The 23,282-nt window shown below is 41.7% G+C and overlaps 1 protein-coding gene across 4 annotated transcripts in view; it reads right to left on the bottom strand.

The window, feature by feature from the left end:
* Positions 1–18,706, bottom strand: part of mitfb (melanocyte inducing transcription factor b) — a 30,068-nt gene extending 11,362 nt beyond the window's left edge. Inside the window, exons 1-2 of one of the 4 annotated variants that reach the window (XM_040152536.1) lie at positions 18,592–18,706; positions 4,403–4,643 (exon numbers count right to left, since the gene is read on the bottom strand). In XM_040152536.1, coding sequence (XP_040008470.1) covers positions 4,403–4,643; positions 18,592–18,614 — 264 coding nt within the window. In that variant the 5' untranslated portion in view covers positions 18,615–18,706. Of the gene's footprint in view, positions 1–4,402; positions 4,644–9,648; positions 9,756–17,385; positions 17,505–18,591 lie in introns of those variants that run through there. The other 3 variants (XM_040152534.1, XM_040152533.1, XM_040152535.1) reach the window with 3 other exon arrangements.
* Positions 18,707–23,282: the final 4,576 nt, after the last annotated feature.

Raw genomic sequence — 23,282 nt, forward strand, 5'->3', positions numbered from 1 at the left:
GGAGCCGTATGCAACTGTCTCTCTCGACCCTGCACTAAGAATAGAAACAATGAGGTTGGTGAAGGCATAATGTGCACAAGACAAACTCAAAGGTGCCTCATTAAAAAATAAAAATATGTAAACCTAGTATTACAGGATACAAAGATGTAACAGTGCCCGTCTCTGAAAGTCCTGAAACATTCTCTCTATTATTTCCTCACTGCAGACACTGTGTTCAGAGCTGGAATCATTAGTCGATTAATGGATTCATTGATCAACAGAAAATAATGAGCAGCTATTTAGGTAAATAGTTAAATTTTTAAAACAAAAATTCAAAAAAATTCACTGGTTCCAGCTTCTCATATGTGAGGATTTGCTGCTTTTCTTTGTGTAATGTGACAGGAAGCCGAAATATCTTGGAGTTTTGGACTGTAGGAGAATGATCAAATGATTGTGATTTTTCCCTATTTTCTAAAATGTATTGACTGAAAGATTAATCAAGAAAGTGATAGGCAGATTTATCAGTAATGAAAATTGTTAGTTGCAGCCCTAAATGGAGGATTTGCTGCTTTTCTTTGTCTCATATCATAGTTTTGATTTTTGACTGTTGGTCCAACAAAACAAGCAATCTGAATACGTCCCCTCTTCTGCATTGCATCCGTCACAATTTTTCTGACATTTCATATGCCCAGCAACTCATTCCTTACTTCAGAAAATAAATCAGCAGATCAATCCATTGTGAAAATATAAGTCATCATTACTTGCAGCCCTAAAATGGAAAAATAAAGTGAATCGTTGACCCTAAAGATCTTGCATTTACTTGGCCAGCTGAAATCAGTTGGTCTTGTCTTTAGATTAAAATAAGCATCAGTGTTTTTTTCCAGCTTGTTTTTGTCCTCAGGGATTTCCTAAATTATCACACATAATTAGATGATCTCACTGCTCTAAACTGGAACATCCTGGCCTCGTCAATATATACTGTAGCTTTTGTTATAATGAACTGATCTGGTCTGTTTTTAAAGACTCCTAAAGAGTGAAAAAGGCTGCTTTTCATGGTGTATTTACAAAGTGGATACATCTACACAGACTGGACTTCTGCTGGGTCTTTGTCACTGTATATAAAGTATGTATAAGGAGTCTAGACATGGCGGTTTTCATATGCACTGTAAGTATTGGTCTTGGAGTCCCGAATACACTGTGATCCTTCTTCGACGCTAATCGGTCAGTTTGTCAGCTTGGGTAAAAGGTAGTGAGCAATATTAGAGCCAGCAGCCCGGACTTGAGCCTTACTTTCCCCAACTTCACTTAATGTACCCTTTCCGAAATGCACTGAAAAGTGTCGTCAACTGCTTGCTTACAGCCTCTGCAACCACAGCAAACAAGACGTCTTGTTTATCAGCTCCTTTTTAGCCATCAACAGCCCAGAGGGCCTCAGCGACATAACCCCACAAGAGTCAGAAGCGCTGAGCAGAAACTTGCACAAAGCGTCCTGCTGTACTGAGGGAGGATGCAGGGTGCGAGCAGAATGACAAATGCTGATTTGTATTTTTTTTATTTTAATGCTCTGGGCATTCCATGATGGTCCTGCCAGGATACATTAACAAGAATGCCCCCATTTGCTACATGGACTAGAAGAATAGGCCGCTTTGTCTCACAGTTAAGCTGTTAACGTGCACTGTGGCACTTACAGACAACAACTGTGATGCTAATGTCAGCAGCTACATCAGAGCAACCAGTGGTCTTCTCCACCTCTGACGTATTGTCATGCTATTACGCAAAAGCTCGGCAAATTACCAGCATAATACAAACCTTGTGTCCTTAAATGACAAACGTTGTGTTAAAATTAGCATAAAATGCTTAGAAAATAGGTTGTGACAGTGAGGTCTGCACTTTTCTACGCTCACTACCTACAGCTATAATGGTAAGAAAGGCAATAATAAATTACTCTTACAAAAATTATTAAGCAATATTGGCTAGCGTTGGCCGAAATACTTTCATGGAAATCTTTCATGAAGTAATCACATGTATAAAATTGCAGCACAATGCAAACCAAACCATTTTCACGTAGAATTTCACCAATTTTATGGTATAATCTTGTGTGAGATTAAAGACTACAAGCTACCGTCTTGTTGAATTCAAACTGAAATGAAATATCTGTGTGGCATCTTTGTATACTTTCTGATGCGTACTGGTCACGAGCTACACTGACTGTATAATCCAAAAGAAATGTACATTTTTTTTTACAGGGTTGAGGAGCACTTTGTTCTTTTCAGGGCACCATAAATCCTTTGAGAGCAAAAATCCGAAAAATCATTATTTTTAACCCTTTTAGGAAGTTATCCTACATAAATTTCAAAGAAGTGTTTTTTTTCTCTTAAATATGCCATGGAATGAAAGCAGTTGGGGCTAATTATGAGCATTCTTCACTGAATTAGCGTTCAGTGTGTGGTAAGGCTGTGCTCGCCTTTGTCTTGATCCCTAAACTGATCCTTTACTTATTCCCCAGAAGGTCAGAGGTCACTTGGTTAATTAAGGGTCCAATCAGTCTTTAGATAAACTCATCTGAGCTTAATGTTTGCACTTTTTGAGGTCCAGCAGCTCTGCCTGGTACCCCTGAGCTTTGTGTGGACTCTGCTAATCTACCCACAGACAGGGGAGCAGGTTAACCCTGCTCAACAGCGCCAGGCTGGAACGGCCTTTTCATTCGAGGACTTCAGTCAATGAAGAATGTCTGTAAGCTCTCGCCAAAGCAGAGAAATTACTCTAACTTGATGTATTGTACACAGGACGAGGGTTCAGGGTGGGGGCGTCCTAAACCTCTCAATGAGCAGCAGATTATGGAGAGTAAGTAATGTTTATGCTGCGTGAGGAGGGCAATGTTTTCAATGGATATACTGTATGTGTCCGTCACTGCTGCCACACACATCAAGGGTGATGAAAGTGTGGCTGAGCAAATAACCATGAAATCTCTGAATGTGTTGTGGATGGATTTAACAAAGATTACTCGATAGCCCACAGTACATCAGTGCTTTCAAGTTATACATTTACAATTTTGATGTATTCTGACTAAACCTCCATGTGTCCATCGAGGGGGTCTAAACAGCTGCTTATGATCTATAGTACACACAACTACATTATCTTTCTGAAGACAATATTTTATTACAGTAATATCTGAGATAACATTATTTTGTATTTCCTCCACAGCGGCCATTATGAAATAATGAGATCCTATTTAACGTTGTAAAAAAAAAAAAAAAAAAGGTTTTTTTTGTCACCCAAGTATTTTAAATGTGCAAATGTGCATTATGATCTTAAAAAGTCAAGGGCACAAATGTAAGTATATACTTGTACAAAGATTCCCTACAGTTCAAGTATGTTTTTTTTCAAAAGACTTATGATCGTAGAGTCTTTCCAAACACCTGAAAAAACAAATCAATGGCAAAATCTAAAGCTTCCTCGGTGTCTCTTTTGGAGAAATGCAAAATCTCAAACACATGAGAATGTAAACAGATATATATACGCAAGAATACACGGATAAACGTGTGTCCTCATGACAAACTCCACGTACACTTACATCAGCTTCATAATCATGTAAAAAGCCACAATTTCCAAAAAAGTACAAACACAAAGCTGAAATAGGAACAACTCACTAAAGTGTATGGTCAGGAACACCTTAACAAATCCTTAAAACCTTTGTACCGTGCGCTTTTTTGGATTTTTTTTTTTAACACTGTAAACCGCCGAATCAAAGGAAAATGCACCAGAAAAAAAGAACAGATATAACCACAAAAAAGCAACAACACAGAAATTCTCAATCACAGATAAGCAAGCGCAGCGCCACACAACACAGCTGAACACATTTCTAATGCTATTTCATAACAACCTTTCTGAAAACTCATGCAGAAGACAAACAGGGAAAAACTCACCAAAGTGCCTTGTTAAAATGCACGCTCATACGCAAGGGCCTCTACTCCTACAGAAAATCTTAACAGTCTCCTGTCCCTTGGACTGCCAGGGAATCAAAGCTATGAAAAGATGTGAATGTAGCTGAGCAAATAGGATTAAAGATGGCTAAATCCAAATGGCTGGAAGCACAGCATGCATTAAAGAGGAATTCTCTCAGGAAAGATAATCCCCATATACGCATTTTAGCACACTTCACTCACTCCTGTGTTTTTTTACACACAGTCATAGTAAAACCACGCTTGCCTGACTGTCCACACACACACGAGTCAATAAAATCTATAAATACGGCTCCGCCTGGACCGTTCAGACTGCAGCAGTGACACATGCAACTTCTAATTTCAGAGGTGGAAACTTTATACATACACTGTCATAATTTTGACATCCTGAGAATCATCCAGGCTGCCATACTCCCTCTTCCTCCCTTGCCATCCAAAAAGCCATAATCACTGTTGCTTACCTTCAGCACCTCCATCGGTACCTGTGCAGCCGGCGGTAAACTGACAGGCACACTGACATTGATGGCAGGGGTCTGGGCCGCTGTGGTTTGTGGGTACGGGGAGGCCTGCTGTCTCTGCTGCTCCCGTCGCTCCTGCTCCTGAAGCTGCTCCCGCATCAGCTGCTGCCGCAGCAGGATGCGTGATGTCATGGCCGAGGAGCTCAGCGGGGGCTTGGAGGAGCCGTGCTGGTCCGACGGGCTGCTGCCGAGGGGAGAAAGATGCCAGATGAATGAGCAGAGACGGAGAGAGCGGGAATGTCAAGAAAAGAGAGGGAAAGCAAAAGGGTGAGGTGAGGAGAGGTGAAAGGAAAAAGAGGGTGATAACAGAGAGAGGGTAGAGAGAGGTCAGACGAGGAGAGAGAGGTCAAGCAAAAGACACAAGAGAGGAAAACCATTAGCATGAAAGGTAGAAGACGACGGAGGGAAGGCACATGGACTAAAAGGTTAATATGATGAAAGGAAAGTGGCCGAGTGGATGATGGAGGGGATAGAGAGCAACAAGAAAATCTTATCTGTAGAGCTGCCACGACGAGTCGATTAATCGATTAGTTGACCGAAAGCCGATTAAATGGCAACTAGTTTGATCATCTCATAATCATTTTTTTAAGCTTTCACCTTCTCAAATACGAGGATTTATGACATGACATGTCCTTGGGTTCTGGACAGTGGACAGACAGGGAGCAAAGAGCAGCCGCTGCACTCGCAGCTTTTTACACGCAACAGAAAGAGGAACATTTTTCATAAAAGGTTGCTTCAGTTTTCCCACTCTCTTAAATTTAGACGGCTTCTCCCCAGACTGAGTCCTGCAGTCCTAAAATAGAGAGGCTCTGCTGAAGCAGAAGTTGTCGGGATGAAGCCTTCGTCGAGTGAGTGATCCTTTTGATAAAACTCGGTAAAACGTCTGGCCAATCCAGCTGTGCAGTAATCGCACTAATTAGCCAGCGGAGTCAAACACAGCTTCGGTCTACAGCGTATTCAGTGGGTGTTGAGCCCTCTACATACCATAATTCCCCCAGCCCCCCACCAGCTCTGCATACAATCTCATTGTCTGATACCACACCCAGTGAACCCTGCACAGGAGCAAATTATGCTACAATATATATTAAAACCTGATTTTTCTGAGAATTATGTGGTCAAACAAGAGAACAGTCCAAACCTTTATTTTATAAGATTAACATAAACAGTTCCATTCATTTCTGAAGACAATGCCGAGGCAAAATAGCTGACTACTGATCCTGGATAAATTAAATAACTGGTAGATTTGATGACTGAATTAAAGCAGAACAAAGACTGCAGCTTGTTCTCTGAAAGTGCTGCAGCAGTTTGGGTCTTTCAATTTTTTTTTTTTGTTTTTTTGGTCAAGTTCCTTTGTACCTCACCCAATACATAGAATCAGGTTTATCGTTAATATGCATAATTCCTTTGCCTGTGTTACTTTGGGTGATTGTGCTTCCTTTCATCCCAGAAATTTCAAACAAATGTCACTGGCTCTAATGCTAAAACAACTTTTTAAGCATTTTTTTCATTTACACTGCCAGAAACGAATCCTTTGATTTTTTCCTTTTTTCTTTTAATCTACTTCGCTGTTTGAATGTTTGAGTGTCGAGACAAGAGTAGTTTCATTTCCTTTTTCTTTTCTCCAGTTACAAAAATAAGAACTTGAACTGTAGGAAAAACTACCACAACAATTTTCATTGAACTAGAGCTGAGACAAGCGGCTGTTTCGTCGATTTATTGGCAACAATTTTGATAACCGATTAATCATTTGTCATTTTTAAAGCAAAAATATCACTGGTTCCAACTTCTCAAATGTGAATATTTGCTGTTGTTTTTTTTTTTTTTGTCTTTTATGATAGTAAACGGAGAATCTTTTGGTTTTGATTCTTACTTGTGGCCTTGTGTTATGGGAAGTTGTGATGGTTATTTTTCACAATTTTAACCTACTACTCAAGAAAATAATCAAAAGAGTCATTGATAACGAAGATAACGGTTAGTTGCATCCCTAGAATAAACACTGATGCTGATCAGCTTTATGGATTTTACCGTATTACTTCTTAACTAGCGCCTTCTAATTTCAAACGTACTGTACTGTACAATATGCTGGAGAAATACACATTTTACGTCATGAGAGATGGTTCCCTGTAATACTGATTACTTCACCTTGTCTTGTGATGACCCTCTAATACACAAACACACACACTCATAATTAAGCAGATTTACTCAACCTTTGCGGTACTTGTACTTCACTTGAGTATTTCCATTTTAAGCTACTTTATACTTCTGCTCCACTACATTTCAGGGGAAAACACTGTGTTTCACAGCACCACATTTATCTGACAGCTGCAGTTACGTTACAGATTCAGATTATTGATACAAATATACACAATAAATGACGATGCATTATTATAGAATATCAATTAACCTTGCACCAGTTTTATACCAGTGCTACCAATTTGTATGTAAAGTAGTTAAAATTAGCCCCATCTTTACAAGCTGCAACATTAAAGTGATGCTTACAGACGAATGCATCAATTATCATAATCCAATAAAATATACTATTCTGAAATAGAGCACTGTAATATATTTTGATGCTAATACCCTGTGGAGTTTTCCACCACTATTAGCACCACAGAACAGCGCTGTTACGACTGCGTCCATGTTTTGCGTGTATCATGCATGCATGCGAGCACACAAGCACACGGCGACTGACATCCCGACTTGGTTTCATGCCGTTCCCCTGATCGACAGTTGGTGGCAGTAATGCACCAACAAACTAAGCAGTGTGCCAACACAGGCAGTAACATGGAGGTAAGCAATGCAGGATTTGAAATATTAACCTCTCTTTCACACTCCATCACGAAAATTATTAGTCTATGTAATCAATGTTTTTAAAAACACATCTATCAGTTTTTGACATCGGCGACAGATGTTTCTTTTTCACTCTCCTCATTGCTGTTTTAGTTATTTTGACTCTTAGTAAAAATTACAGCTAAACGTATTATTCAACCTGACTCAAAGACTCTTTAGTGTCACAGCTTTATTATCTGCTCCCCCCTCAACTTTACAGCAAAAAACAAACACCACTGACAGGCTACAACACTCAGTCTGACAGTTGCAGTTTCAATAGTTTTGGCCTCTCCACACCCTTCCTGTCAATCTGAGCGAAAACACAGTCGTCGTCAGCCCAAACATAACAACAACCTGAAGGTGTAGCAGCACTTCCAGGAATAAGAGAGGACAGACCAGTTTCCCTCCCCACCTCGCGAGACTCAAGAGTCGGCAGCGCGCGAGAAAACACCGACACGCACCTGCACCGCTCCGAGGGAGCAAAGGGAGGTCCACTGTGTTGTTAAAGGACACTTCAGCAACGATGATTGAGGGAGGACAGAACATCTGTTTTACCACCGACCTCGAATTTTTAAATCAAACAACCTTGTCAGTACCTCAATAACAAGCTGTTGTCTCTTACCACGGCAGCCCCAATATCAGCTTTTACATTATATTGCACCGTATACTGTATATGACATGCTTTATAAATAATAAACTAGAAATTTGGACGGGAGCAGTTTGCAGTGTTTTGAGTCCTTGGAAGGCAGAAATCTTGACATTAGACGACAGAAAACTAAATTTTTTTTCCCGGAAATTGCAGACTAACTCACCGCAATGTCAAATAGCACTTAATCATGGTGAGGAAACTGCTTTGTAAAGCCAAATCAGCAGGTAAATTCAGATAACACTGTGCTATCCTTTAAATTCATGGAGCTTTTTAGGCTGCAAATTTGTTGTGGCGACCTTTTCCCACCATCCGCCAAGGGAAGTAAGGCATTACAGAGGAACTTACAGAAACGTAAAAACAATACTCAGAATTTACAGGCATGCTAGCAGGTCAGTGAGGCTGCACATAGGCACAGCTGAGCTATGAGCTAAATGCTAATGTCACAATGACACCGCTGGCGTGTGGTTATATTTGTTAGATATTTGTTTTTTAACATCAACCCATAACAAAGACTTTTTTGATACAAAAATCAAATTTGTTTTTTCGAAAGAACTGTGACCAGGATACTTTATCTGCTGAGCTGGACATTTTACAGTTACAGTTACAGGAAATTAAACCATTAATGACCAGAAACTTCTCTACAAAGCAAAGCTCAAATCCTCTTTCTCTCTGTTTCTTCTTTTCGACTGTTCTGTGGCTTTTCGCCGAACAAACCACTGAAGCACATAAAAAGCTCTTTTGTCCTTTTTTTAAAAAACATTTTTCACTCGTGTGTGTGAACACCTCCTCGCATGTTTGTGTATCTAAAAAAAAAAAAAACAAAAAAAGAAAAAAAAAAAAAAGAAAAAAGAAATACAATGGCTGTACAGTCTTGAAGAGCCCCACCCACCCAACTCATGATTCCTCAGATTCTGCTCACTACGCTACTCCATCGTACTCCATTATTAGTCTGAGCTGAGTGTTTGATGCAGGTTTTTTAATGACTGACAGACAGACAGACAGGGACTAAACAGGGAAATGAAGTAGCTTTGCATCCATAGAGGAGCAACGGCAGGTAACAAAGTTCAGCGGAGCCACTGGGGTCGGATCGGAGTCAAAACACTGAGCCGTCCAAAGGAAAATGATCTGTGATGCTGGTACTACCAGTACCCCTGCCGGTAATTGACTGGAGATGGTAGGTGGTAGAAAGCTGCATCTGACTTTGCAGACCTAATGAGCCTTTGCTGACAAAAGAATAGCTCTGCCTAATGGACAATAATGGTAAAACAACAACCTCATTTAAAAACCAATAGGAGACAATTTATTTTACTCTGTCCTGCTTTTCTGCTACAAATAAACACGTCCCAGCCCTTCTGTGATGAACTATTTTATCAAAAAGGTGAGTGTTATTTGTCAAAGTAACACAAGCTTTTTTAGCTTTTTAAGAGCTCACTTCTTAGTTATTAATCAATGATCAACTGCAATCAACTCTATGCTTATATGAGAAACTATGATTTTGATTATTAACAAGTTGTTGCAAAAAGTATTCTACAAAAAACACACTTTCCAAGGAGAAATCTGCCAAAGCTATGAATGTAGATACTGACCACACACAGTTCTGTGCACACTGTCCTTCATGTGTACATATAGTGTCGTACACACACGTATACATTCCAAAATTATGCCTTAATGCATGCCAACAATATCACAGATGCTGCGGCGCCATACTCACAGACAGTCAAAGGAGCAGGGTCGGCACACTTGCACTCCTACGGCCTCCATATTTGTTTGTTTTTTCCTGAAGGTGCACCACCCGCCCTTGGAAAGCAGTGAAAGTCATGCTGGTGGTGCAGCACTGAATGTGTGTCAGAGGGGGGAGGCTCCAGGGCCCGGCCTGGAATCTCCAATCGCCACACAGAGTCGCAGGCAGAGGACCAGCCCCGTCGGGTGCAGCAGCGGAGCAGGGCAGAGGAGAGGAGAGGGCAGGCGGCCACTGGAAACACACTATCCATCAACACGCTGATTTAAAACCACACAGGTACTGTTTCACTTGGAGACAAGTTGCCAGTGTCGAGTGGGCAGCCTACAACCAAGTTTTAGTCGCTGTCCTGCGAAAACCATGCATCTCAGAAATGTCAGCTTTTCATGGGCTGCGCAAAAACCAGCTTGTTTCCAGCTTTTTGACAACACATTTTTCAGATAATACAATCAATTTTTCTGATGGTTTATTTGGACGTTTGCCCTTCACTGTGCAGAATGATGTATGTGCAGGAGCTTGACACTAGAAGGCTGTTTTCACATTCATCAGCTGCAGGGGGAAAGGTCCTCTCTGTTCATCTGAAATCTGAGCCTTCCCCAAAGCAAGGTGTATATGCGAGATATTTTTGTTACCTTACAACTAGTCCGAAAGCCAATTATGGTCCAGTATTCAACCTACACAAGTGTGAGAGAAACTTGATACCTGTAGTACATTAATGTTGAGAATGGAACAAGAAATCTCGTGTCCAGCAGTTAAAATTTTGCAATCAACAATATTTACGTAGATCACAGATTCTGAACTTTTCTATGAGGTAATGTAACTTTAAGAATTTTTAACTCTGTAGTTGAACTTTTTTAGAGGAAATCCCTTGACGAAAATTATTACTCCGAGCAAAGCATTGTCATATGTATTAAAACGGGCCTGGAGGGGCTCTTGAAGAAATAGTTAATCCTTCAGTTTATCTGAAAAATTCAAAATCAGATATATGATTTTTGCTGGGCAGCAATGTTTCTCTCACTATAATATTCAAACTACATTCAAGGTTTACCAGCTTCTCTGCACGTTGAGAAAATCTCTTGAAATCAGAGTGAATAAACTGAAAAACGCATTTTTCCAGCTGACAGCCGCACACATGACGCACTAATTATACACAAGCATGTTTACCATGATACACTGTGATTACAAAGAGATCTTGAGAAACAAGAACATCAAGGACCTCGCTGTTTTCAAATGTGTCACATATCTTGAGACTAAGTTTATATCTCAGATGTAACATCATACCCAACAAACAACCACTGAAATCCTTACACAAAACATTACTGAGGTCTTTATATAAAGTCATTAACAGCCATTCTTCCACCAGAGGGAGATCATTCATCTCTTAGCTGTGATTTTGTAATAGCTTACTGAGAAGAAAGTGGGAGGACACCGTGACTTATGAATATCACACAGCTATAAAGGGAGTGCACAGCAAGAAAGGTGAGAAAGGACAAGCTGGTGAGATCTCATTTTAAAAGGCAGCCAAGAAACTGCGCTGCTAAAACACCAGACTAGCTGCCAGTGATGATCCTGTCTCCTTTTGTTTGTCTCTGCCAGGATGCAAGTGTTGTGCTCTCAGAGCAGATCAGGCCGTACTGGCAGACTTGCACGACCGCTCTGCTGGAATACGGCTCAGTGATTATGACCCTACATGACAGTACATTGATCCACTCGGACTCCCTGCTGCTCATCACACACACACACACACACACACACACACACACCCCAGCGTGCTGCAGCTGGCATCATCCCCCCGGAGTCGGTTACTAGCAAGCAGATCGGTGATAATGGGAAGCATCTGTATGCGAGTAATAATGAGTAATAATCCATTTAATATAGATAAGTTTGGGATATAGATACGCTGAGGGTGGCTGTGGCTCGGGAAGTAGAGCAGGTCGTCCACTAACCGGAAGGTCGGCAGGTCAATCCCCGGCTCCACCAGTCCGCATGTCCAAGTGTCCCCGGGCAGGATACTGAACCCCAAAGTGCCCCTGATGTATCGTCGGCGTGTGAATGTGAATGTGTTTGTGTACGGAGAGCGCCCTTTGTATAGAAAAGGCTCTGTATGAATGGGTGAATGTCGCAGTAGTGAAAAGCGCTTTGAGCGGTCAATAAGACTAGAAAAGCGCTATACAAGTGCAGTCCATGTTCGATCTGTTTATATGATGTTTTACATTAAACAAGACCATGCAGTGCAAGTAGGGCTGCAAATTAAGATGATTAACATGCCGAGTTATTCCTTTATTAATTTTATCCCGTGAATCACTTTAAGGTGGTTCAACTTATACGTGTAAGTTCCCCTGCTCCCCGAAAAGTGTGAGTTAACCGGACTTCGGTTGAATAATTAGTTCACACTTTATTGAATGAGTTGAGTGAACTGTCAGCAGTATTCATACAACATATCATTTCAAGTCAAAAGAACTTCAAGTCAGGAGAACTCATGTTTATAAGTTCTGAAGTGGAATTAACTTAACATTAATAAAACCTCTTAAATTCCTCTATGATGTTTTAGAGTGTATAAAATGTCAGAAAATAGTGAAAAATGCCAATCACAACCTCCAAAAGCCAAAGGTGACGTCTTTAAATGTTTTCTCACACAAAGGGTCAAAACATCTAAATATATAAATATATATATATATATATATATATATATATATATATATATATATATATATAGATCCAACCCAAAAAAAAAAAAAACGATCTGAGAAATTTTATTTTTTCCCACCATCCGCCAAGGGAAGTAAGTGGAAAAACCTGTTCCTGTGGTAACCTAGCCATTGCCACTCAGACCCACAGTGCCTAAACATGCTGCTTGCCCATAGGAGACTTTTATTACGTTCTCCAACAAGAACTTACAATATCCTTTCCATTTAAAAAAAAAAAAAAAAAACCTGTCAAATACATCTGGTACAAATTCATAGCTTCAGACTCCAGAGCAAAACCAAACAGGGTATGCTGTTAAAGCATCCAAAAGAGATAATCAGGTTCTTTGAATGGTATTTCCAGGAAGCCAGGACCGGCTGGGATAACTTGAACTTGCCGGGTCGTATTTCTATAATTAGGTTCTGTACCCTTCATAATTCCCCCTCACTTGTTTTCATCAGGAGGACCTGCTCTTGCTCCTGCTCTCTCTCCTCCCTCTGTGCCGAAACGAGGAGGACACGGAGCATCCACTCAGGAGGAGGATTTCATACACTTTCCCACAGCAGGTTGAGTGAGTCCATAAGGTTTTTCAAGTCTGCGTAAAATAAGGATGTCGCGCAAACACAAAACAGCAGCTTTCCCGTAACTCTTGAGGCTGATTTGTCCTGGGTTTTCCTCGGAGGTGACGATAACAGACGACCAACGCATCGTCGCATTGTAAAGGAACCGTGGTAGTGATGCAGAGCTGAAAAATATGACTAATCCTCACCATCAAAAAAAACAAACAATGTAACTGAGTGTTTAAGTAATTTTAATAAAGATTCACTGGTTCCAGGCCGTCAATTGTGAGGTTCTGCTGCTGTTCTTTGTCCTTTTGGGAAGGGAGTGAGTGTCTTTGGGGTTCTGGTCGGTCAAAACAAGCAATTTGTATATGTCACATTTGGCTCTGGGCCATTTTGCAAGTAATTCTTTTCTTTTTCTGACACTGCATAGACCAAACAATGAATAGATTAAGAAAGAAGAATGAACTCCTTCCGTAGACTAAATGATGATGAAAATAATGCTAACTTGTAGCCCTACAGCGTTTTGCCTTTGGCAATATTATGAAGCTATTGTTTCTTTGGTAACAGTGTTACATAAAGCTGTGTCAATAACAGGCCACGCTGTGCGATCTGAGGATGTGACCGGCTGAGGTGATGTTTTCAGGGTTTCTGCAGTTCCTACTGGTCACCAACAGAGGTTGACAGAGATCACAGATCATTAATATTAAAGATCATGAAGCAGAACAAAAATCCCAAGTTTGTGGGGATTTTTCCGAGGCACACAACGTAAAGCGGACGTGTGCTCCAAGAAGCACCAGAAGAGGTTAAGATGCAGCGGAGCGATCGTGACTGCGGGGAAAGTCGTCATGACAATATTCTACTGCAGCCGCAGCACCTGTCCGTGTCATTTGGCCCCTCGGTCCCTCTTAGATCATGGATGAAACTCTTCGGCCTCTCTGGCATCTCTGTCTGGGGCTTCCCATGGGAACAAGCTGCCCCTCACACCAACTTTCAGAAACGTCAACCTCTGACTCAGCATTCTTTCACGGGCAGTTTGCTTTGACTCTCTTTGACATGTTAAACACTTATCCTACTATTTACTTCTATTCACAGTTTTCAGGGACACAAATGCCGACACAGGGCTATAGCAAATCTGCAACATACTATAAATATACAAGGCCTCAATAATAACCATGTATTTGATATTGCATTACGTTTGATATCCCGATAAGTGATAAGCCTGATACTGTGCCAGCCATGGTGAAATATGCAAGAGCATTAATTCTACTGGGGATAGGGGTCGAGGGGGTTTCCAAATCTGATTTTTACTTTTTAGTTTCAGGCTGATTTTCTTACTAAAATCTCACATGGTTCTCTTACTGTCCCGCCCCGTAGTTCAGATGAGAGACGAGAGGATTTGCAGAGTAATCAGGGTAGAAAAAACTACTTCACCTACTCTGCATTAAATGATCATGTAATCTGTAGTCTTAGTTATTAAAACTCGTATTAAATGAGAAATGTTACTGTAGAAAGACCGGTTTATACTAAGCAGAGTAAAAAAGTGTCATTTCGGGAAACTACGTGGAATCATGTGAAAATTTTGAACGCCCCCCCCCCCAGCTTTTGTCAAACGTTACCCCATGCACTAGAAAGCATAAGTCTCTAAGACTTTCCGCCTCCATATGAGTGTTGCATAAATATTTATAGTAGGCGTACATGCCAAGTGTGCCTGCAAGAAACGCTCCCCCAACTCTCAGTTTCAGATATAACACATCCACTGCTATATTTATACGGCTTATTTACGCTGCATAGAAGACCAGTTTCACCGCCTGCCTCACATCTATATTAGGCACAAAAAGTCTGGCACATCGTCTGCAGCCGCCTGCGCGTGCTGTCAAGCTGATACGGAGACAGCAAGCAAATAAATAGATCTGCGAAAAGCTGAGATGACACGCTGTCACACTCCAGATTTCAAATTTAGAAACAGCGGCGGCGGTGGCGGCCACGGCAAGACATCACGCAAGTCAATAATCAATCCAACTAATTTTAACCATTTTGCGCAACAATGCCTCAACAACACGGCCATTGTGACTATTATTGTGCTGGGTCATCGTCATGTGATTGGAAGAGGAAGTGGGACACCTTCAATTGAAACAGCTGTTCAGACACATATTCCAAAGGAAATAACAGGAAATAAAATATTCTGTGATTCTTCAGAAAAAGCGCTGGCACTTCAGTCTTTGGTGGGACTGACTGCTGCTCTCGCAGCGGCAACACAACACAGCTCGGATTCAGCCCGTGTATGTTTAACAGTGTAATGGCATTCCACTAATGAAGAAATTGAAGAAATTAGTTTAAAAAAAATGTGGATTCGGGTTAAAGGTTGGGTCTGTCCGGCATGACAAGTTTTTCTTCCCGATCTTGTGTTTTGGCTGGATCTAGGGGAAAAGGAGATAAACTATAAATCTGCAACAACATGTCCAGAACCAGAGGGGGGAAAAAAAAAAAAAAATAAGCAGAGTCTACCAAACATCTGCAATGAGAGCTCTGTTTGAACACAGTGGTGTACTGTCCTCTGTATGCTTCACCCTGACAATGAGGCCATGTATTACTACCTCTAAACAACATAACAGAGACATGGAGACACAAAATACAGATAATCAGACTGCGTTCTGCTAATAGAGGACCGTCCTCGTCATCACTGTCATCATCATCATCATCATCACACAGGCAAAGTGGTGAGTTTCACAACTTCCCAGTTGTACCGCAGCTGGAAATGGTCTCATTATGTCCTAAAATCACTCAGGAAAGGGAGTCACGCAGTTTCGTCATGGCTTAAAAATAAAACTGGTTAGATTTCGTTGGTCTGTATCTATTTATCTATATTCAGCACACGTTTCGTAAATGAAGTCATGAGTATTAAAAGTCACTATCGGTCACTCTGAGGAGCACTGAGTTCATACTCTTTGTTTTCCTCAAAGGAAACTTGTGGCTTTACAGGAGTCTTGTCGTCCTTCCGAGGTTGTCATGCAAACAGCCCAGACTCCAGGAAAAATAACTGTGCCGGGCTAAGAAAAAGTCTGGCACATGACACCTCATAAAATTACAACTTGGTTTTTGGTTTGTTTTTTTTTTTGCACCTCAGTTTCTGTGTGGATTTAAGAACAAGATATAACATCCTAATCTGTGAGCTTTAAAAGTTTTTAACCTTCAGACAGAGCCCCCCCCCAGTCTGTATGCTAAGCTAAGATAACCATCTGCCGGCACGTAGCATCATAATGTAACGTACGGATACGAAAGCGGTATCAATCTGCTCATCAAAGGCTCGGCCAGAAAAGTGAATAAGCATATTTCTCCGAAATACTGAACTCACGAATCCCTACACCAGCCAGGGAGATAATAAAAGGTAATAGCATCTGGATGAAACACCACACACCAACAGACACACCAGACAAACACAGTCACTGTGCAGCACTTCCAGAAAAAGGGTGAAAGGTCAAATCAGACCACATAGACCTGACTCAGCTCAATGTCGATTGTTTGGACAGGCCTCAATGTGCTAGAGCTGAAAATAGCTTTCTAATAAGTCTGCACTGCAGAGTGTTTGTGTGTTGTGTCCTGGTCCTGAGACGCCAGAGGAGCTATCAATTGTTGCTACATTTATTCTGTGAAAACATTTTGGCTTTGTTTGGATTTCAGAGCACTTTCTCTCAACAGCTACACGCAGAAGGTCGCTGCCGTTTGCCAACCCCCCCCCGTATAATTTACAGAAAGACAGACCCAGACTTGGTCCAAAACCAGATTTGGTCTGTTCAAACTGCTTGAGCTCTCCTTCAGGTGCTGATCTGCTCTACTGGTGTACGCAGCCTCCAGTCGGTGAATTTTAACTGTCAACTTTTTTTTTTTTTTTTGCCCTGAATTGCAAAGCAGCTCCACTCCCTCCACTACAAGAAGCATCTGCGTCGTTTACCCTTTCAGGCTGACCTTAGGTTTTCGACCTGAACTGGCCCAACTCAAATACTAACGCACCACTATCTGACAAATCACAGCAGTTACTGTTGTAATCGCCTATAAAAAAAAAAAATATTTCTGAGGAGAATCCAAACAAAAATCCAGCCCATTTGCTTGAACATGTTCATCAGCCGTCATCACGAGTCGGGCTGAGCAGCATCTCACCAAACCCCGACTGGTCTGCTCCTCTGCGAGCTAATATTTGAAGTGGATGTTGACAAGACAACACCCAAGTGTTGCATAACTTCGTGCCAGCGGGATAACCATAAGGAGCGAGAGACAGGCTGAATCCCCCGGTCCGGGGCTCGGCGCCGGGACCGGCTCCAGGAAACATCACCGGAGGAGCCCCCAACACATGCACGGACCCTGGACAACACTCAAAAAAAAAAAAAAAAGTCTGCAGCCTAATTAGCACCTCGACACCAAAACCGCTGCAGCGTGGGAAATAACTGACCGCGGCCAAAGAACTGACCTGTTTTTCAAGGGTTGGCTCTTCAGTTCGTAATACGTTTTGGGTTCCTCCTGAAACTCCTCTCCAACCTCGAAGTCGGGAACGATTCCCGATTCGGACTGCATGCTTGCAGGTGTCAACTTCTGGAAATGTTAAACCTCTTTAAAAAAAAAAACCCAAACAAAAAAAACAAAAAAAAAAACCCCAAAACAGACAGACGGTATTTGTGCCGCCGTACTTCGCTCCCTGCCGACCACTGTCAACGCGAGCCGCCTCTGTCCGGGACCCAGAGCTCTGTAGTCCTCCACTGCGGCGGGCACGGCGCGGCTGGCCGGCTGCAAGCGGCGCGCGAACTACCGCTACCAGGGTGCACCTCGGCTGCCAATGTCAGCGTGGTTCTCATTGGTTGCAACATCCTCGGGAGGGGGGGGGGTTTAGGGGTTACAGTCCTTGTTTGCGCACAGTGAAATTCTAGCCTCAATAAGTTTCATTTCCTTCAATCAAACTGAGTGGTTACGATTACAATTCATTTGTTGTCAAACAGATGTGTGCACACACACACACCGGTGCCGTGTTTTCAAATGGATGCTAATCTGCGACCTGCAGTCTTAAGGCTCTATTATCTTAAGAGCCAGTAAACTTAAATTGCACCTCACCAAAACACTATATATATATTATATATATATATATTATATATATATATATTATATATATATCAGCATGTAAACTTGCTATCTTAATATCCCCTAGGATTTAAAGGGGAAAAAATGCAGCTTCTGAGACAAGCTGTCTAAGTTCGGGAAAGCACAATTACTATTGCGTGAGAGGACAAAATCAATGGATGGTTGATTATTATGACATTGAATTTCCAGCGTGAATAGTGCACGTGAAGCGACGCCGACGAGACCGCAAGCTACCGGAAAGTATGAATCAGCTTCTAATGATTTCACGCTCAGTAATGGAAAAGCATGTCCACACGTGCATCTCTGTGAAGGATTTACGCGGTCGCCTGGCCGGTCGTGCGAGCACTGCGCCCGCACAAGTGATTCGCGTGCGGTTTTTTCTGCCCCGAGACGCCACGGAATCGATCTCACAATCGCACCCGAGCGGCGATCGTTGCAACCTCAGTCATTCGCAGCCCGAACCTTGCGGTCGTCCCACTGCCTCGGCAGCTCGGCCGGGAATTCTGCGAGGTCGCGCAGGCATCGCGCCCAGATCCCAACAAACCTGGCGACTCTGTCGACCCTCATGTCTGTTGTCCTCCGTTTCCTGTGCAGACGGACTGACCTGACTTTGCTGCTCGTCTCCTCGGCCCCGCGCTCTCGCCAAGTTTGCTCTACCCGGTCGGACTACCTACCTTCCACTTGGGGGCAGTACAGAGCTACAAAAGCCAGTGCGGAGGGGCCCCCGCAGGGGGGCGCTTTCTATTACAGCAGGGAAATTCAAGTTCAATATTTGCATTTGCCTCATCCTGGTGAACTGGTTTGAGTTTGCGTTTTACAGATGCAAACATCATGCAAATGTGCTCGTGCTGGAAAGCACACGGGCTTAAAAATCATAAATAAGGCTTTAAATGACACGATGATCATTTAAAACAGACATAGCTGGAAGCAAACAGAACCCTGTTTTTTTTTTTCATTTCAAAGATCACCAATATCTGCACAGGACATTTTCCCTGTCACAGTGGCTCAGACACACGTGAAAAGCAAACTCGGTTGCTGTCAGATCAGGAGACGTGATGCAGGAGCTGGAGGGGCTTCACGTTCAGTCAAAGAGGACAGAGTCAGACGCACAATAGACGAGACAAGGCATATTATTCTGGGTGCTGGGGGGTGAATGGGGGCACCGATTGCACAGGGGCTCCAGCTGAGGGAGGCCCCCACAGTTTTTCTAGACTACAATGCCCTTTTTCATTCCTCAAGTGGTTATAGCATATAAATATTTGATGCTGGCGATACAATATTCACACTGTTGTGTCTTTGAAGCACAATTTGGTTAGAAACCGACAAAAATATCATCCTGATTTCACCACAACACAACAACTAACGAAAATTTCAAAAAAGTAGAAATAAATCTGGATACATACACAAAAAACAAACAAACCACTGGTTCAAATTTGAAAAAATTTGGGTCAATATAGCAGCGAAGCAAAAATATTTACTCAATTACTGTACGTAAGAACAATTTCGAGATACTTTTACTTGACTATTTCCGTTTTATGCTACATAAGACATCTACTTTACTACTTTTTGGAGGGAAATATTCTACTTTTTACTTCACCATATTTCATTTGACAGCAATACCTAGTAGTTGCTTTGAAGGCTGCACTTATACCCAAAAAAGATCTGATCAACCTTTGAAATGATGCATTCAGAGACTGAAGTGCAGTATGTAAAATTAGTTATAATTAGCTCCACCTCAACCAACCAATTTACAGTAAAAACTCGCTGTGGCTGGTGTAATAAAAAAAAAAAACATATATTTTTTTTACACACACCCCATAGTAAAAAAAAAAAAAAAACACCACTTTTTTAACAAATTGATGATTTTTTTGGACCGGATTTTTTTTTTCTTGTGTGTGTACTGGGGTAAAATTAATCTAGAATTACATCGGTGCTTGACTGACACAGTATCGTTTTCTGAGCAGGGGGACTACACACCTTTGAAAGGTTTGGTTGTAGACCTGGTCACTGATCAGCCTGCTCATGCGCACGGCGCCCATAATTCATGCATGAAGACTGCAGCCCACGAATGAATGACGGCAAATGTCCAGTTTCATACTGGCCACGTGCCCTGAGATAACTGAACACGTGGACATAATTACAATGGCTCACACGCCGTCGTTTACACAGTGTTGTGCGGATTTAATAAGCGCTGACAGACAGTGCAAACACTGCTGGCTAATAACAAAGAGCATGAACCGAGATGTAGGCCGGCAACAGCAGAAAAGCGTTTCTGCTCAGGTGTGAACAGACGGTCCTCTGTACCTGTGTGTTCGCTCACAGCTCAGTTCATGGGAGACGGATGCCAGCAGGGGGCCTGTGGCTGTTTTTCCCACAGAGCACTTCCTGTATGCTGGAGTCAAAAAAAAGATCCTAGTACATGAGCCAACTGCGTCCGGTAGTTCCAGGACACTAGTGAAGGCTTTTGTTGACATGTTGTCATTGACTGATCATTTCATTTGTCCTGCAAAGAAAACTGGAACGTGGTCAGGCGACAGGCCCACTGGTCTGTACCCATTATAACACACTCATTGCCACAGTAGAAAATGAATGGACCTCTCCTACTTGAAGGATTATACTAGGGTCTTATGCTCCTCTTCATTGTGTTTCTCTTGGGGATATTGAGATACAGTATGGTCAGTGACCTTATTTTCCTTTGTACAATGCACATTTAAATTTGCCAGTGTAAGCTAAAATAATGATGCACAGTATATTACTCAGTACATGGACAGATTGATTTCCTGGAGGGCAAAAATTTGTTGCCGGGCCCGTACTGACCTCACGATACACAGAAGTTTCATTATTTTCCCAGGCCCCCGGAAACCGACGCGTACAGTGTAGCAGAAATGATTAGCTGATTAATCGATTAGGTCTGACAATCGATTTTGATAATAAATGAATTGTTTTTTTAATAAAAAATGCCAAAAATTCACTGGTACTTGGCTTCTGAAATGCGATTATTTGCTAGTTTTTACATTTTTTCTATGATAGTAAACTCAACATATTTGGGGTTGTTGACTGTTGGTCTAACGACAAAAGTAATTAGAATATTTTAACTTGGGCTTCAAGGAATAATGAGGATATTTTTCACTATTTTCTGACATTTTACACTAAACAGTCAATGGATTATTAAAGAAAATAATTGTCAGACCTATTAATAATGACCGTGGTTCATTATTATTAGGAATTCATGTCTTAAAACTCGATTTTGACGCAGAGGGCAAAGCACACCATTTGCACAGCATTTCATAGACACAGTTGATATTCAAATCAACAAATTGTCAACAATTGCAACAAATTTGTGATTAATCAAATGTAGACCCAAATGCAATGGAGTAAACCTGGGGCTTTTGAGGGCCTTGTGTGTGTATTATTGGAGGAATATTAGACCAGAAATTCTTATTCTTGATCTTACAAAACTTAGTTGTAATATGAGAACTCATGAGCTTAGTAACTGAAAATGTGTATTTCCAATACCAGACATCTTCATACAAATCTGATTGGCATCATTGCCCAGTGAAATGTCCTTTCAGAAATGAGGCTACATAATCTCACTACTAAAAAGTAAAAACTGTTGTGGTAAAATAATTGAAATTTTTTTTTTGACCCTTATCACACAATGTCTGCCGAAAGGGAGACTTTTCCATTTACTGGTCAAAATGTTTTTTATAATCTACGGTATGTACCCAACGTTTGCAGCACTCTTACTCTAAGTTTGTCTGTATGAGATCACAGATAGAGTTATTTCCAGCTTTATGTTGTTGCTCAGCTCTTTCAGTTTCTATTATGGTGATGTGTTGTGTGGGTGTATTTGCATAATGCATCTGCCAACCAACATTTGACCATGCTTAAATGGAGACTGAAGGAAAATTGCACGCACAGTCAGTTATGCATAAAAATACAAATACATATTCCCAAATTGCATGGGTTACTACGGTAGTTATGAAATAGCCAGACATTGCATTTTTAATTATGCAAAAAGGATTTTAAAACTGATGAGGGCTTGGGGGTACTTTCTGTGTTTTAATATTCCTTTCTAACAACTGTGGACTGTGGATCTCGCAAAAGTTCATGAACATGTCTGCATCGATATAGAGGAGTTAAAATAAAAAATGAAATAAAACGTGCAGATGGAAAATCGCATCAATCATGTACATACATTCTTGCTGACTTGAAGCTCGTGTTGTGAAATGTACTGTAAATGTTTACGTTGCCGGATCTGATGAAAACACTGTCTCAGACGTACAACAGTTCAGCTTGCCATTGACGAGAGAATTAATTGAATTCCTAATGAGGCTAAGGAGGGTAATGAGGGAATCCTATTCTTTTGTTTACAACAGCATTTTCCTGTAAGGAGGAGACTCACCGGACAGATGGTTTTGGGGGATCTTAATGAGATACTTATTCATGTCTGATGTCAAAAAATCCAAGACCAGTGTGGGGGTGGGCCTCGCTCTGCCGACGGGCTCCAGCATTTACCGTGGACTGTGAGGACATACAGGAATACCTATGAGGACATTTGTGCAACAGAATTCAATGTTATTTGGGGACTTTAAAAGAGGCTCCTGTGCCTGTTTCTTTTGGAAAATTACCAGCTGCGTAAGAGTAAAGGCAGCAATGAATATTTCAGGAGCACCCGCGTCACTCCCGAGCAGGAATGAACATCGCATGTGAAACGCACACCAATAATCTGGTTCAGCAGTAGGCCCATTGTGTCTTTGGATTTCCACATGTCTGAGGTGTTAATTGATGCGTGAAGGGACATAAACCTAATAGTTGCCCCGGTGGCATAATTACAGCCACCAAACTGGTATTTAAATTTGCTGAGCAAATATTTGCCATAAACGGTACTGAATGTTGACTTTGACCCTCATCCTAGTGTAGGTCAACTTGTTCTATAGGCTGAGCTGTAAGGTCCTTTGAATATGGCGCCGGTTTTTGGCCATCAAATAGGCGGAAAACAGGCCTCAGAGCCCAGGACATACTGTACATCAACTAATAAAGCTGTTTGAGCTGCCGGTGTGCACCGTTTTCCCGTGTTTTGACAGTGGGCTGACCTGCTATATGCATCCTCCTACAGCAGCTCACATTTTTCACCACTTACTGTAAGCCCCTGTTCATTGCCACAGGTCAATTTATATGTGAGGAAAACAGCCCACGTGCAAAGACAGAGTGCATCCGAGCAAGCTAAAACAT

The sequence above is a fragment of the Xiphias gladius genome, chromosome 18, assembly GCF_016859285.1.
Source record: "Xiphias gladius isolate SHS-SW01 ecotype Sanya breed wild chromosome 18, ASM1685928v1, whole genome shotgun sequence".
Classification (NCBI taxonomy): Eukaryota; Metazoa; Chordata; class Actinopteri; order Istiophoriformes; family Xiphiidae; genus Xiphias; species Xiphias gladius.